Here is a 13,871-nt window from a genome sequence, read left to right as displayed (position 1 = left end):
TTTTCTTCCTACACAGAATTTAAATAGACAATCCGATCAATTAGATGTAACATTTATCTTAAAACTAAACTGTTTCTTTCCTGCCTAGTTTGGAAGAAGTTAAATCCATCAGTAAGAAATCTACATTTCAGTTCAATTACAAGAGATTTAACAGGATGGAACTCAATGTTTTATCAGGGTGGCTGTTCAAACGTCGAGGGCTATGGGAAAAAGTCAGGAAAGTGGACAGGAGGAATGTTGGATCAGGTATGATCTTGTTGAACAGCAGAGATGGTTCAAGAGACTGAGTGGCCTACTCCTGTTCCTCTTTCTTATTATCTATGGTCTTATCAGGGCCACGAGGATCCCAGAACAGGATCTTGCTGTTTCGTTGCCTAGCAGGAATCTGTGTTATTCTTCATGACTGCAATGTCAGTATTCACTTCCGAATTCCAGTCAAGCTCCCCGAGATATTAAAACTCACAGTTAAATGCCGTTGGCACAAAATAAAGAGCTTGGGTATTCAGTCCTGTGAGAGCTCAGTGAAGTGAGGGAAGGAGGGATATCTTTGCCTGTACTTTCCAAAATGTTTTGCACTGTACCATCTCAGCTGCTGGGAGCCAGCATATGCTCAGTGTGAAAAGCAGTGAAAAACAAGAGTAACATCATCACATTCTAGTAAACCGATCGGCTAGTAAAGGCATTTGTGTAACTCAAGTGGTATCAACATGTAACAGATAATAGTAAAATTGAGTGAAAGAATAACAATTAATTTTACATGATGGATTAAATGGACAAAATATATTTAACTAATTAGACACAAACAATAGAGAGACTGTCATTTGTATTGCAGTTGCAGATGTGGGAGTTTGAGTCTGAAAGTGATCCAGGATAAACATATAACAATGGTGTAAAACTATAGGAACTCCAACTCAGAATGATTGAATTGGATAATTAAAAACAATCCAATGCACCAGGGAGGTGGACAGTGACCTGGACGCAAAGATGGGTGGAGGGACAGGTAATGTTAAGGGAATGAAAAGGCTGTAGAACGATTTGGACAGGCTAGGAGATTGGGCAAAGAAGTGGCAGATTGTGTGGGAGAATGTGAAGTTATAAACTTTGTTTAAAAAAAACAGAGGCATAGCCTATTTTCTAAATGGAGAAAGGCTTTGAAAATCTGAAGCACAATGCCGCCTGAGACTCCTAGTTCAGCATTCTCTAAAGGTTAACATGCAGATTCAGCCAGGAAGACAAATGCAATGTTAACATGCATTTCAAGAGGGCCAGAATACAAGAGCAGGAATATATTGTTGAGGCTACATAAGGCTCTGGTCTGACCAATTTGGAATAACGTGTGCAATTTTGAGTCCTGTATCTAAGAAAGGATGTACTGACCTTGGAGGGGTTCCAGAAGATGTTCACAAGAATGATCCCAAGAATGAAAGACTATAACGAGCAGTTGAGCTCTTCATATCTGTACTCCATTGAGTTTAGAAGGATGAGAGGTAATTTCATTGAAACTTACAGATTACTGAGAGGCCTGGATAGAGTGGACATGGAGAAGATGTTTCCCCTCATAGGAGAGAGTAGGACCCAATGGCACAGCCTCATAATGCAGGGGAAATCCTTTCGAACTGAGATGAGGAGGAACTTCTTCAGCCAGAGGGTGGTGAATCTGTTATCTCATTGCTCCAAAAGGCTGTGGAGGCCAAGTCATTGAGTGTATTTCAGACAGAGAGAGATAGGTTCTCGATTAGTAAGGAGATCAAGGGTTATGGGGACAAGACAGGAGAACTGAGTTGAGAAACATATCAGTATTAATTGAATGGTGGAGCAGACCTGATGGGCCAAATGGCCTATTTTTGCTCTTATATTTTATGAATACTTTTTTTCATAGAATATTCATAGAATCCCTTCAGTGTGGAAACAGGCTATTTGGCCCAACAAGTCCACACTGACCCTCCAAAGAGTAATCCTCCCAAACACATTCCCCTCCCCTATTATTCGACAATTCCCCTGGCTAATGCACCTTGCCTACACATCCCTGAACAATGTGGGCAATTTAGTATGGCCAATTCACCTAATCTGCACATCTTTGGACTGTAGGAGGAAACCAGAGCACCTGGAGGAAACCCACGCAGACACGGGGAGAATGTGCAAAGGCCTCACAGACAGTCACCCGAGGAGGGAATCGAACCTGGGTCCCTGGTGCTGTGAGGCAGCAGTGCTAACCACTGAACCACTGTGCTGTCCTCATTTAAAGAGGGCACTGTTCATCATTCTAGGGGAAAGTTTTGTGAATAAAAAGAGACAGATACAAAAGGTTGACACAATCAATAAAAATGAAAGTTTTTTTTCAAGTTTTGGTTTCACAGCAAGGGCTTATGATTATTTCGGGCAAAAGCCCCTCATCAGGAATGAAGGCCTGATGAAGGGCTTTTGCCCGAAATTCGATTTTCCTGCTCCTCGGATGCTGCCTGACCTGCTGTGCTTTTCCAGCACCACTCTAATCTAGACTCTGATTTCCAGCATCTGAGGTCCTCACTTTTGCCTAATGATTATTTCCCTAGTTTGCTAGCTGCAGTTTATCTGGACATCAGGGCCCAGTGGGTATATTCTGCAGAATGAGATTTGAACCCACAATCTCCGCCTATGGAAGTAAGTGTGTTACTAACTAAGCCAATGGCAAGCAATGATGTCCTTATGGACTAATTAAATACAGAAAGTTGGGATAAGGGGCTCATTTTCAGGATGGCAACCTGTAATATGTAGAATGCCACAGTGATCAATGATGAGGTAGAATGTATAAATTAATGAATGAATTTCAGAAAAATCAAGACTCAAAGGGAATGATTTCACTTTTGATGGCTGACTGGCAGAGTGCCAGCTGTCCACTGATCAGCTCAGCAAGGGCACCAAGCTTTCAGCCTCAGTGAAGTCTTACCACTGAGCCACAAGTCCCATATCGATGCCAGACTGCACCTCAGCTGCTCTGTGCTGCCTCACATGGACACGGAGAATGTGTAAACTCCACACAGGCAGGTGCATGGGGCTGGAATCAAACCCAGTTCTCTGGCACTGTGAGGCAGCAGTGTTTACCATAGGAGCACTTTTTTTCAGAAGCAGACAAACCACTGAGTAAAGAGGAACCTCGATTATCTGAAGGATACTGACGGGGTGTATTTCATTTGGTTAATTGAATTCTGGATAATTGAATGCCGGATTACATAGTTTAGCCAAGCATCAGGACCTTGCAATCTTTCCGGATAATCCGATATTTGGATAATTGAAAGCCAGATAATCAAAGTTCCTCTGTAAAGGGCAGTATAAATCCAGCTATTGTCAGGGACACATGAGTGTGATGACACTTAGGGCAGATAAGTGGTGGCAGAAAACTATCATGCAGGAGCCACACTCCTACGTTTATTTAACATGTTGGAGATGCTCTCGACTGTGGATGAAAGCTAATGTTCTATAAGGAGGAGAAATGGACTATCCAGGGTATTCTGGTTCACAATTCTTTCCAGTGGGGGGAGTCAGAAGGAATATATTGATAGTTGGAGCCAGTAAAGTTCGGTGGGAGGTTTGACATTTTTCTGGGCAGCCAAGGGCCTGAGTCTAGAAAGCTGTCCAATATGGGGATTCAAGACATCTCTTCAGGGCTGGATACAAACATGGAGTGGGAGGGGAAGGATCTAATCATTATGCAAGTACCAACAGCATAGGTAAGATGAGGAAAAGTTTTCTGTGTGCACAGTATGAGGAGCTATGCTCCAAAACGAAGAACTGAAACTTAAGGGAATAACCTCTGAGTTATTACCTGAAACATGTGCCAATTGGCAGATGGCACACAAGATTTTAGTGAAATTAATACTTGGTTCAAAGTCTGGCATGGGAGAAGTGAGGCATTGGCATCAGCGCTGGGGAGAGTGAGGATTGTAATATTGGGTGGTCTGCATATAGATCATGCTGGGAGCAGTTTCTAACAAATTATATAATTAGGAAAATAAAGAGGGCTTTAATTAAAATGCTGGGTGTGAGGGATCAATCATAGATCATTTTGAAAATCAAAGTATAGAGTTGAGTCAGGAAAGCAAAATAATAATACAGGAAATGAAGGTCTAAGAGAGACAGGAAGGGACTGAGAGAAAACACGCAAAAATATATCAATGCTACAAAGGTCTCAAAAAGGCAAAATTGAAGGCTCTGTGTCTGGGGGCTGAAACATACTTTTGTTTTGGTGAAGTATGAGTTATATGGAGTTTATTGAACACAAGACCCAGTGGGATTTCTGGCCACGACTTAGTAAACGCAATAAAAACTAAAAGAACTGCGGCCGCTGTGAATCAGAAACAAACACAGAAGCTGCTGGAAAAGCTCAGCAGGTCTGGCAGCATCTGTGAAGAGAAATCAGCGTTAACATTTTAGATCTGGTGTCCGATTCTGAGCTTTACCAGCAGCTTCTGTTTTTGTTTCTTAGTAAACGTATTTCATTGATAATCTACGCAGCCCCTATGGTGTCTCTCATATCTGATTATATGCCCATTATATCATGTAAACTGCTGCTGGAACAACTCCCCACTAACCAGATATCCTCAGCAAGACAAGAATATGTTGCACCTGCACCAAAGTCTAATGTGAACCTAGACGAGCTCTGTCCAGAGCTGCCCCCATACATGGTCTTCCTCTTTGTGGGCAGGGACGTAGTGGGCCTGCTGGATGGTGTGGTGAAGAGACAAGACTTCTTCTTTCCCCAGGACCAACAGTGGAGGCTATGACAGCCATCTGTGCCCACCTGTCTAAGGTTGTCACTTATTTCAGTGCAGTCTCAGTCATCTGGAGGAATACCCAGCAATGTAGGAAGAAGCCAACTGCCTTTTCTCTCCAACAATATAAATGTTACCACCTTGTGTCCGATACCTCATACACATTGTATCTCTGCTGTTGCTGGAGATTGGTAGCTACTGTCCCCATTTCTCACCATGGGTCATACTCACTCACTCTCACTCTTGCCCCAGTACCCAATGGCACTAAACCTCAATGACCTCTGCACTGCCCACTCCCTTTGGAACACTTCTTCACCTGCACCAAAAGTGGCTCATGTACCACTGTCACAAAGCTAGTCCTTTTTTTCTAAAAGCTGTTCCTTGACTCCAGGGTACTCTGTACTTGATTTTTTTTCATAGGGGTAATAAATCAGTCTGGTTTGGTACAGAGATGAAAAGGATTTTGAGAGGTCTTTTGTTTACATGTAAACAGATCAGACTTCAGGCCAAAGTGGTCATGTTTTAGAAGTGACCTGTATAAAGAAAGGGGAATGGTCAGCCTTCTAGCTAGCTGAGCTGAGCAATTTTAGTTCAGTCTGACCTGGTGAGGAGCTCAACAGGGAGCTGTGTCGAAACTCTCTCTCTCTTTTTCTGCCCTTCAACTTTGACCTGCAAGCATTTATACTGGTTTTTAAAGGGAGTTTGCTCTTTGGGAATGTTGTGTGTATTTGGAATAGCATAATTAAATCTAGTTGGATAGACTGAGTTCTATAGGGGTTCTTTCTTCTGTTCTTTGTGTTTCATTGCGTAATTTTGTGAATAAATGTTTGTCTATTTTAAATTCTAGTAGTCAACTGAGCTAATTTAATCCGGGTAATTTTCACTGTACACTTACCGAAACAAATTGCAAAGTTATGGTCTGGGGCTGCCTGCTTAAGAATGTTTTGAGTGGTCTGGCATAGTCCATAACAACCACCAACTTTCATCTCTCACAATATCCTGCCTATGTCTCATTCTGGGAGGAAAACAGTCCACAGAAAGACTTAAGATGGGTAGTGGGCAACCCAACATTCAACTCCTCACACATTATATGGAAACTGTCCTTACATTGAATGCTCCAAGCTGCTGACTGGCCATATCCAAGCCCCTGGACTGATATCAGAGGCTATCCTTGACTTACTGTGCCTGGACTCCCAATGCAAAGGCTATCCCCCTTAATTTGACTGAGGACTGTTGTCAACCATGATAAGCTTCCTGACTTTGCATCTGAGCTAAACAGCAAAGCAAGACAGAAGCAATTTGAGTCTCATATCTCTTGCTGAGGGTGCTAAGCACAAAAAGGCAAGGCAAGGCGGGGATATTGTAAGTGTCCAATTGGGCTCAGTGTGACTCAGCACTATGACAGTGAGCTAAGAGCCTGAAATTCAGCCTGGTCCAGTCTATGAGTTGGGTCTATGACCCTGAGAGCAAAGTGCCCATGCTGCAGCATTGCAGTGATAGCTCCCTGTGCAGTCCGAGGTGCAGCATTGAAGTACAAAAGCGTACAGTAAGTGCACTGGAGATGTGGTATGTATGTTCTTAGAGGTTGGACCATGTTAAGTGCAAATTTCCATGAGTGGGACTTGCATGTGGCAGTGCCCTTGGAGCATGTCCAAATTGTCAGTGTCCAGAGTCCAGCATGGAGGTCCTTTGGAGCAAGCAGAGAGCTTCCTTGTTGAGATTTCTCAATGTCTCACTTGTTTGACATGTTTGCAAAGATAGGAAGCTGAATATTAATGAGGTGAGTTGTGGTATTATTATGGCAATTCAGAAGCTATAATCCTCCTTAATTGGCAGCTCACCATTGCCTCGTGAGAAACTGGCCTTGCCTTTCAGCAGAACTATAAAAGACGTAATGTGATGTTCCCAATGTTAGGATCGAATTTCTTGTCTACTGCTACCACAAATTTTGCTATAATCTCCATCAACAATAGACCCCTATAAGATTCTGAATGTGCATGGTATTCATAACTAAGTAACCAAACTCATTATGCCAATTGATGGAAATAAGTATGACCCGATAGTCATTGCAGAGATATGGCTTACAAGATAATTTATTAAATCACCTTCTTCTGAAACCCAACCAATGAGCATATGATATTAGACTGAGCATTGTTTCATTTGGCAGGATGAATTAATAATCTCAGAGCAAAAGCACCCCTTGTTAGTTACAAACACAATATAATTGAATTTTACATTCAGTTTGAAGGGGAGAAGAATGGGTCTTAAGACTATTTTATTTAACTTAAGTAAGGGCAACTATGTAATTCATGAAAGTTGAGCTAGCTGAAGTAAAATGGCTTACTAAACTAAGGGATGTAGTGACAGATATTGAAGGGTATATTTCAGAATACTAAGAATAAGTGTATTCCTGATGCAAAAGAATGTAAGGGTTGGACTCGCCAACTGTGGTTGACATAAGGAGCTAAGGGAAAAAGCATATACAGTAATTGTGAAAAGGTAATTGGCAGGTCAGATGACTGGACAGAATACGAATTATTGCAGAAAATGACAAATTAATTAATCAAGAGAAAGAAATTGGGGTATGAGAAGAAGCTAGCTCTGAATGTAATAATGGATAGCAGGAGTCTCAACAGTTATTTAAAAAGGAATAGAGTAAGCAAAATGATGTTAGCCCACCAGAGATTAGAAAGGTGACTCAATTGTAGATAATAAAGAAATGGATTAAACAAACAAATATTTCACTTCTGTCTTCACTATACAGCACACAAACAACATTCCAGTAACAGATCTAAATCAAAATGTGAAAGGGACAGAGGAACTTGATGAAAATGTAATCACTAGGTAAGCACGACTGAACAAAACTGAATGAAGCTGAGGGCTGACAAATCCCTGGGTCTTGATGGACTTAGAAGATGTGGCTAATGAGGTAGTAGATGCATTAGTTTTAATTTTCTGAAATTTGCTGGATCTTGACAGGTTAGGTTGGAAAGTAATAGATACAACTTCTGTTTTCAAGACAGGAGAGAGGCAGAAGGCTGGAACCTATAAGCAAGTTAGCTTGATGTCTGTCACAGAGAAGGTTATCATTAGGACAGTTAAAACTAGGCACTTAGAAATCTCAAGGTTGTCAGTAAGAGTCAGCATATGTTATAAAAGGAAAATCATGTTTAACAAATTATTGGAGTTCTTTGAAGCAGTGACAAGCACTGTGGATAAACAAGAGCTTGTGGATATATCCTGGGCTCCTGGAAGTCATATGAAAAAGTATCATATGATAGGTGATTGCACAAAGCAGGATCTCATGAAATGGGGCAAAACAACATCATGGGGAGAGGTCTGGCTGGCTGACAGGAGCAGAAACTGCATAATTGAGTCTTCTTCTGATTGCCTAATGTGTTGAATGGTGGCCCATAGGGGTCTGTGCTGGGGTCTCAACTTTTTACAATGTTATCAATGATTTAAATAAGGGGAGTGAAGGCATGTTAGCTAAATCTGCAGATGCTACAAAGATAGGTGGGAAGGTATGTTGTGAAGAGGACATAAGAAAGTTGCAGGCTGATATACATGCCTTGAGTGAGTGGGCAAAAATCTGGCAAATAGAGTCTCATGTGGTAATATGCAAAATTATTCATTTTGGCAGAAAGAATAAAAAAGCACAGTATTATTGAAATGGAGAATGATTGCAGTATTCTGAGGTACAGAGGAGTTATAGTGTTCTAGTGCATGAATCACAAAAGGTTAGTGATAAATGCAAGTAATTACAAAGGCAAGTGAGACACGAACCTTTATTATTAGAGGGATTGAATGTAAAATAAAGGGTGATACGCTCCAACTGAGAAAGCAAACAAGGGAAAGATGTTGCCTCTTATGGATGAATCCAGAATTACTATCGCTGGATAAAAATTAGGGGCCTGCCTTTCAGGACAGAGATGAGGAGAAACTGTTTTGCAACTGTGCCTCAGAAGGCAGTGGAGGCAAGGTCAATAAATATTCTTAATGTGGAAGTATTTTGATCCTTGTCAGACAATGGAATCAAAGGTTAATGAGGGTACATGGAAATATGGAATTCAAAACAAAAACATATTGCCATGGTGTTACTGAGTGGAAGGGCAGGCGTGATGGACCAAGTGGCCCATTTTTGCTGCCAATTCATATTTATGTCCATTTATGATATTTTGAGTCCTGCTTACTGCTCTGTACAACAAGTAAATCTACTTCGTGCAGTCAGCCCTTACTGCTGGTCAAAGGATGGAAGAAAAAGACAGGAGTTCTCAGGAATCCTGACACTGACCATTCCCATCTCCTCATGTGATGGCCCCAGAACTAAACAAAGGAATGGTCAATGAGAGGAAACTGAAGTCTTCCACAGATTTTCCTCCTACCAACATTATTGTAATTTCATTGTTGAAATAGGCCAAATCTTCTAAACTGCTTTGATTTACTGAGTAGAAAATAAATTGGATCTAAATATGTTGCTGTTGTTGCTGTATTAACCTTACAGAAGCTGTGACAGTTTGATTTTCTTCTTTGAGCCATTGCTTTCTCTGCATTTTTGTCTTTAAATTGAATCCCATGAGCAAACCTATTCTAAATGCATGAAGCATTATGAAACAAGGTAGTTCTTCTTCCTCCCCACTGCCATGAGTCAACTGCGTGAGCATTCTGCAACATCAGAAAAAATATTTATTCTAACCAGTTCATTCTTTCTGGTCCATGTGTTAACCATTCAGGATATTTTAACAATATTCTTCCAAATAAATTACTAGCTTATTTAGTTAGTTATTCTAAACCCTTTGACAGTTACCATCTGATTTGTCATTTATATAGACATTGTACACAAGGTACTTACCATGTTTCTCAGCCTACTAGAGAATTTGAAATATTCACGCGGTCAGTCATCTACTTTGTTGCATTTGGTTAAAGCCTGGTCACTTACTTCTGTTTCAGGAGATTGTCAACTTCAATTGTCGGAAGCTGGTTGCAACGATGCCCCTGTTTGCAAATGCTGACCCAAGTTTTGTGACTAGCATGCTGAGCAAACTGCGATTTGAGGTGTTTCAGCCTGGAAACTACATTGTTCGAGAAGGGTCAATTGGGAAGAAGATGTATTTCATTCAACATGGCGTGGCTACTGTTATCACCAAATCCAGCAAAGAAATGAAGCTATCAGATGGTTCTTACTTTGGGGGTCAGTATCACTTGTATCTTATATGGATTAAATTAACATGAGTGTATAAAGGAAGGTTGCCATGACAAACAATATGTTTAATAATGTACATTTGATTACTAGCTATGATTGGCAGAAATTATCTTGCCATCTCTTTTGGGCCAATCGGTACTTTTATTTGCTCTCTGCATTGTTGCATTGTTTCTTTGTCATTCAAGTGAATTTAGTTTCAGTTAAAGGGGCTTAGAGTGGTCATGCATAAGTTGCTGCACCGAAGTGGGACAGTTTCAGCAAGAGACTTCATATTCCGTTTGGTTATTTCACATTAAAATGCTTTTGAGCCAGTGAGATGACAATAAGCAGATGTTTCTGTACTAAATTATCAGTGCCAGCATTTCTTGGGAGTCTCAAAAGAATTTATCTGAGTTAATGTCACGTGACACTTTACTGCACCTGGCTCCAGAACTCTCAGGTCACTTAGGAATTGAACGGAGTCCCAGCTGAATTAATTCTACTCTGACAATTTGCTGATGAGTAAAGTTTCCTGACCCAAATGTGATGCTTTGTGAGCCATAGAGGTAGTATGTCACCAAACAAGGTTGCATAAGATTTACAGCACAGCCACAGACTATTGGGCCTGACAGGTCTATACCAGTGTTTAGGCTCCACACAAGCATCCTCTACCATTACTTCATACCATGCTAATTTCCATTGCTGGTTCCCTTCTTGTCATGTTTAGTTTACTACTAATTGGGCAACTCAGTGTTCTGGTTAAACCAAAAAGTCTAAGATGAAGAGTGACGGTTTTCTTAATAAATAATCTATGTTGAAGAATTGGTCCAGATTATAATAAGATACACATCAACAAAAACTTATATTTAGATTGTGGCTTTTGCTTGGAGCACAGAGTTAGAGCTGGGCTAACCCTAACCCTATTACAGGTGCGGTATAAAACAAAATATGACATCGCGCAATATAATGAGATATTAGGTCAGATGATCAATAGTTTGGTCAAAGAAGTAGACTTTATAACATGTTTTAAAGGAGGATAGCAAGACGGAGAAGAATTGAGAGGGAATTCTAGAACATAGAGCTTACACTGGTCTAATGACATTTCCATATATTTTGACTGTTAATGAGCTTATGCACTTTCTAAACACAATCATGCCTACTTTTAACTATTCCAAAGAACAACTTACTTCCTCCAAAGGGCACTTGCTTCCTTTAAAAGGCACCCTGGACTTTTCATCATGCAGGAAATCCAGGCTTAAGTCATTGTTTGATGTGGAATAAATGAAGGATGATTGTTGAATGAGATTTGGTATACGGTAAGGTACAGGCAGCAAAATTGTGGATTACTTTATGTTTCTAGACAGGACATTTTAGTAGTCTGGCCAGTTGTATATTTTGTTCATTCATGCAATTTGAGTATCACTGCCTGGACCAGTATTTTATTTCCAGTTCCTAATTGTCATTGAGAAGGTGATAGTGAGCTGCTTTCTTGAACTACAGCAGTCCATTTGATGTAGGTCCACCCACAAAGGTGTTTGGGAGGGAATTCCAGGAAAGTAACCCAGCAACACTGGGAAACAGCGATATATTTGTTGTTCTGTTAGAATATTTGAGTCTAGAGGTGACAAGACATGAGTGGAGGTTTTCAGTAGTGGATGAGCAGAGACTAGAGCAAAACCAAGTTATGTCACAAAAGTGGAAATAAGAGGTTTACGGTTGGAGTGGTTAGAAGCTTTTCCTGGGATAAAATGTGAGACCAAGTTCGTGAATAGACTTATTTAGTCTTAGATTGCTGCTTAGGAGAGGAATGAAGTCAGTATCGAGGGAACAGAGTTCAGAGCGATGACTAAAACAATGATTTTGATCTTCTAAACATTTAATTAAAAGAAATTTCTGCTCACTTAGTATCAGATGTTGGATATGCACTCTAATAAGTTAACATAAGTGCAGCAGACAAGAGAGGTGGTTGTGCAGTAGAGCTAGTTGTGATCAGTATATGTGTGAAGATCTATGGCATGAGTAACATGGCTTATGCATCACTGTATCCTTAAAGTGTACTGCATTAGACCCTGCCTAAACTGCAGCAAGGCAAACCTCAGTGCTGTATCAATGAGGTCATCAAGACTGTTTACATCAAGAGGAACATCTGCATCTCTGTTCCAATGAAGAGAGAAACTGCAATAAGGGGGAAATCAAGTTTCACCTCACCACAGGGTTCTATAGGTGCGGTTGCTGTAGACTGCATGCACACTGCCTTGCATAATCCCCATCAGCAGTCTGACATGTTTTTGATTAGAAAGGAATTCTTCTCCGTTAGTGTTTGCGAGTGGCTACAGCAATACATTATGAAGATCTGTATACAGCTTCCAGGCTGCAGTAATATTTGTTCCTGTTACACCAATTCACTGTGTCCCTCCATTCTGACCAGGCCATCAGTTCATAGGCTGGCTACACCATGGCAAGCAATAGTCCCTTCAAGTTAGTTACTTGGGATTGCAAAAAGCGAGACAGAACTCCACCCGAGCGATCTAATTTGCAGAACCTGGGCTAGTCTGGTTATGTGATGTAAACAAAACTGATTAAGAGTATACTTTTGTATCTCTAATGAAAGTACTGAATTTCTTATGGCATTGCAGCCATGCCCTTGTAGAGAATACCAATATTGAGAAGAAGTTGCTTTGATCTACTTGAAATGATTCACAAGAGCATTATCAAATAAAAGTTGCAACCGAACCACATGAAATATCAGAACAGATGACCTTGGCAGAATATATGATTAGCCTTCATTCAACATTACATTGACCTGTCAGCTAAAGTCTGAGCAATGACATCCTTTGTAACCACTTCCCACTGGTGTGAGAAGAGTCGCTTGGAAGACTTTCTGCCTCCCACCTGCCTATTACCTCGATCCCCTGCTGTCCAAACTCTGGGTATACTTAATGTTAAGAGTGTTTTCTTGTCTTTAAGTGGTAGCAATGAAAGATAAAGCTAATAAATAATGCAGCCTTCCCATCTGACTCATGATAATGACCTTCAAATACCAACTTAACACAGTTCCTGAGATCAGCAGAACAGCTGTGTACAAGACATGTCTTGCCCCTCACATTATTGGGTATAATCGGTTTCCAGGCCATCATATTGCAAATGTTGAGAAGATTAACTTGGATTTGGGATAAGGTAGTATCTTTTAAAACCTGCAAGTTCAGCACTTAAAGAATTTTAAACTGCATTAAGTTAGTGTCCTTGAACATAGAGAGGAAACTAGAAGCCCAGGGGATCAACCAGCCTCATTCAACACTTTCTTACATTGTATAAGATAGCTATTGTTTTCTGGTAAGTGTGGTATCATAATTTTGTTTGAAAATTTCATTGCAAATGGAGGAATTATAGGTTTGTGCATGTTTCATCATTATTTCAGAAATTGCAAAGTCAGCTAGCTGAATCTCAGTTATGCAGCCAGCTGTCGGATTCACATACACATCATAGGAAGAAGTTATTTTATCATGTTAATTAAAAATATACTTGGGAACTAAATGGCCAATTTAAAGTATTACTACAGTCATTGTTGTTGCTTCATTCTGGTATTAACAGAAAAACCAAGATAATACAAAAATTAAGCCAATGTAAGCTTCTTTATTCAAAATCAAGGTATTCCAGCTACCGTAGTCAAGAGAACTGGAGGGCATGCACATAGAATGAGAAAAGGCTGTTCAGCTGAGCAAAGACATTCAAAGTATGAATCAAATGGCAGTACAAGGGATGACAATAAGGAAGCTGATCACCCTCCTCAGGATGGCCACTATACTACTAGTGATTTCCAGTAACATTCACAATTGTCAGGAGGTCCCTCATATGTCCCTTCTGTGCATATGCTGGAAGTTTCTGTATTTGCCTTCCCATTATATCATGTGGCTCAATGAATTTATGCATGGCCCAAGTGC

The 13,871-nt window shown here is 40.5% G+C and overlaps 1 protein-coding gene across 6 annotated transcripts in view; it reads left to right on the top strand.

The window, feature by feature from the left end:
• The window catches only part of LOC122549029 (potassium/sodium hyperpolarization-activated cyclic nucleotide-gated channel 1-like), a 278,409-nt gene that overhangs the window by 202,247 nt on the left and 62,291 nt on the right, over positions 1 to 13,871 (top strand). For all 6 annotated transcript variants that reach the window (XM_043688170.1, XM_043688180.1, XM_043688200.1 and 3 more), the window contains one exon: positions 9,699 to 9,939. In XM_043688170.1, coding sequence (XP_043544105.1) covers positions 9,699 to 9,939 — 241 coding nt within the window. The remainder of the gene's footprint in view (positions 1 to 9,698; positions 9,940 to 13,871) is intronic.

This window comes from Chiloscyllium plagiosum, chromosome 1 (assembly GCF_004010195.1).
Source record: "Chiloscyllium plagiosum isolate BGI_BamShark_2017 chromosome 1, ASM401019v2, whole genome shotgun sequence".
Taxonomy (NCBI): Eukaryota; Metazoa; Chordata; class Chondrichthyes; order Orectolobiformes; family Hemiscylliidae; genus Chiloscyllium; species Chiloscyllium plagiosum.
Note: the sequence above shows the minus strand (reverse complement) of the source record. Positions and strands in the feature narration are given on the sequence as shown.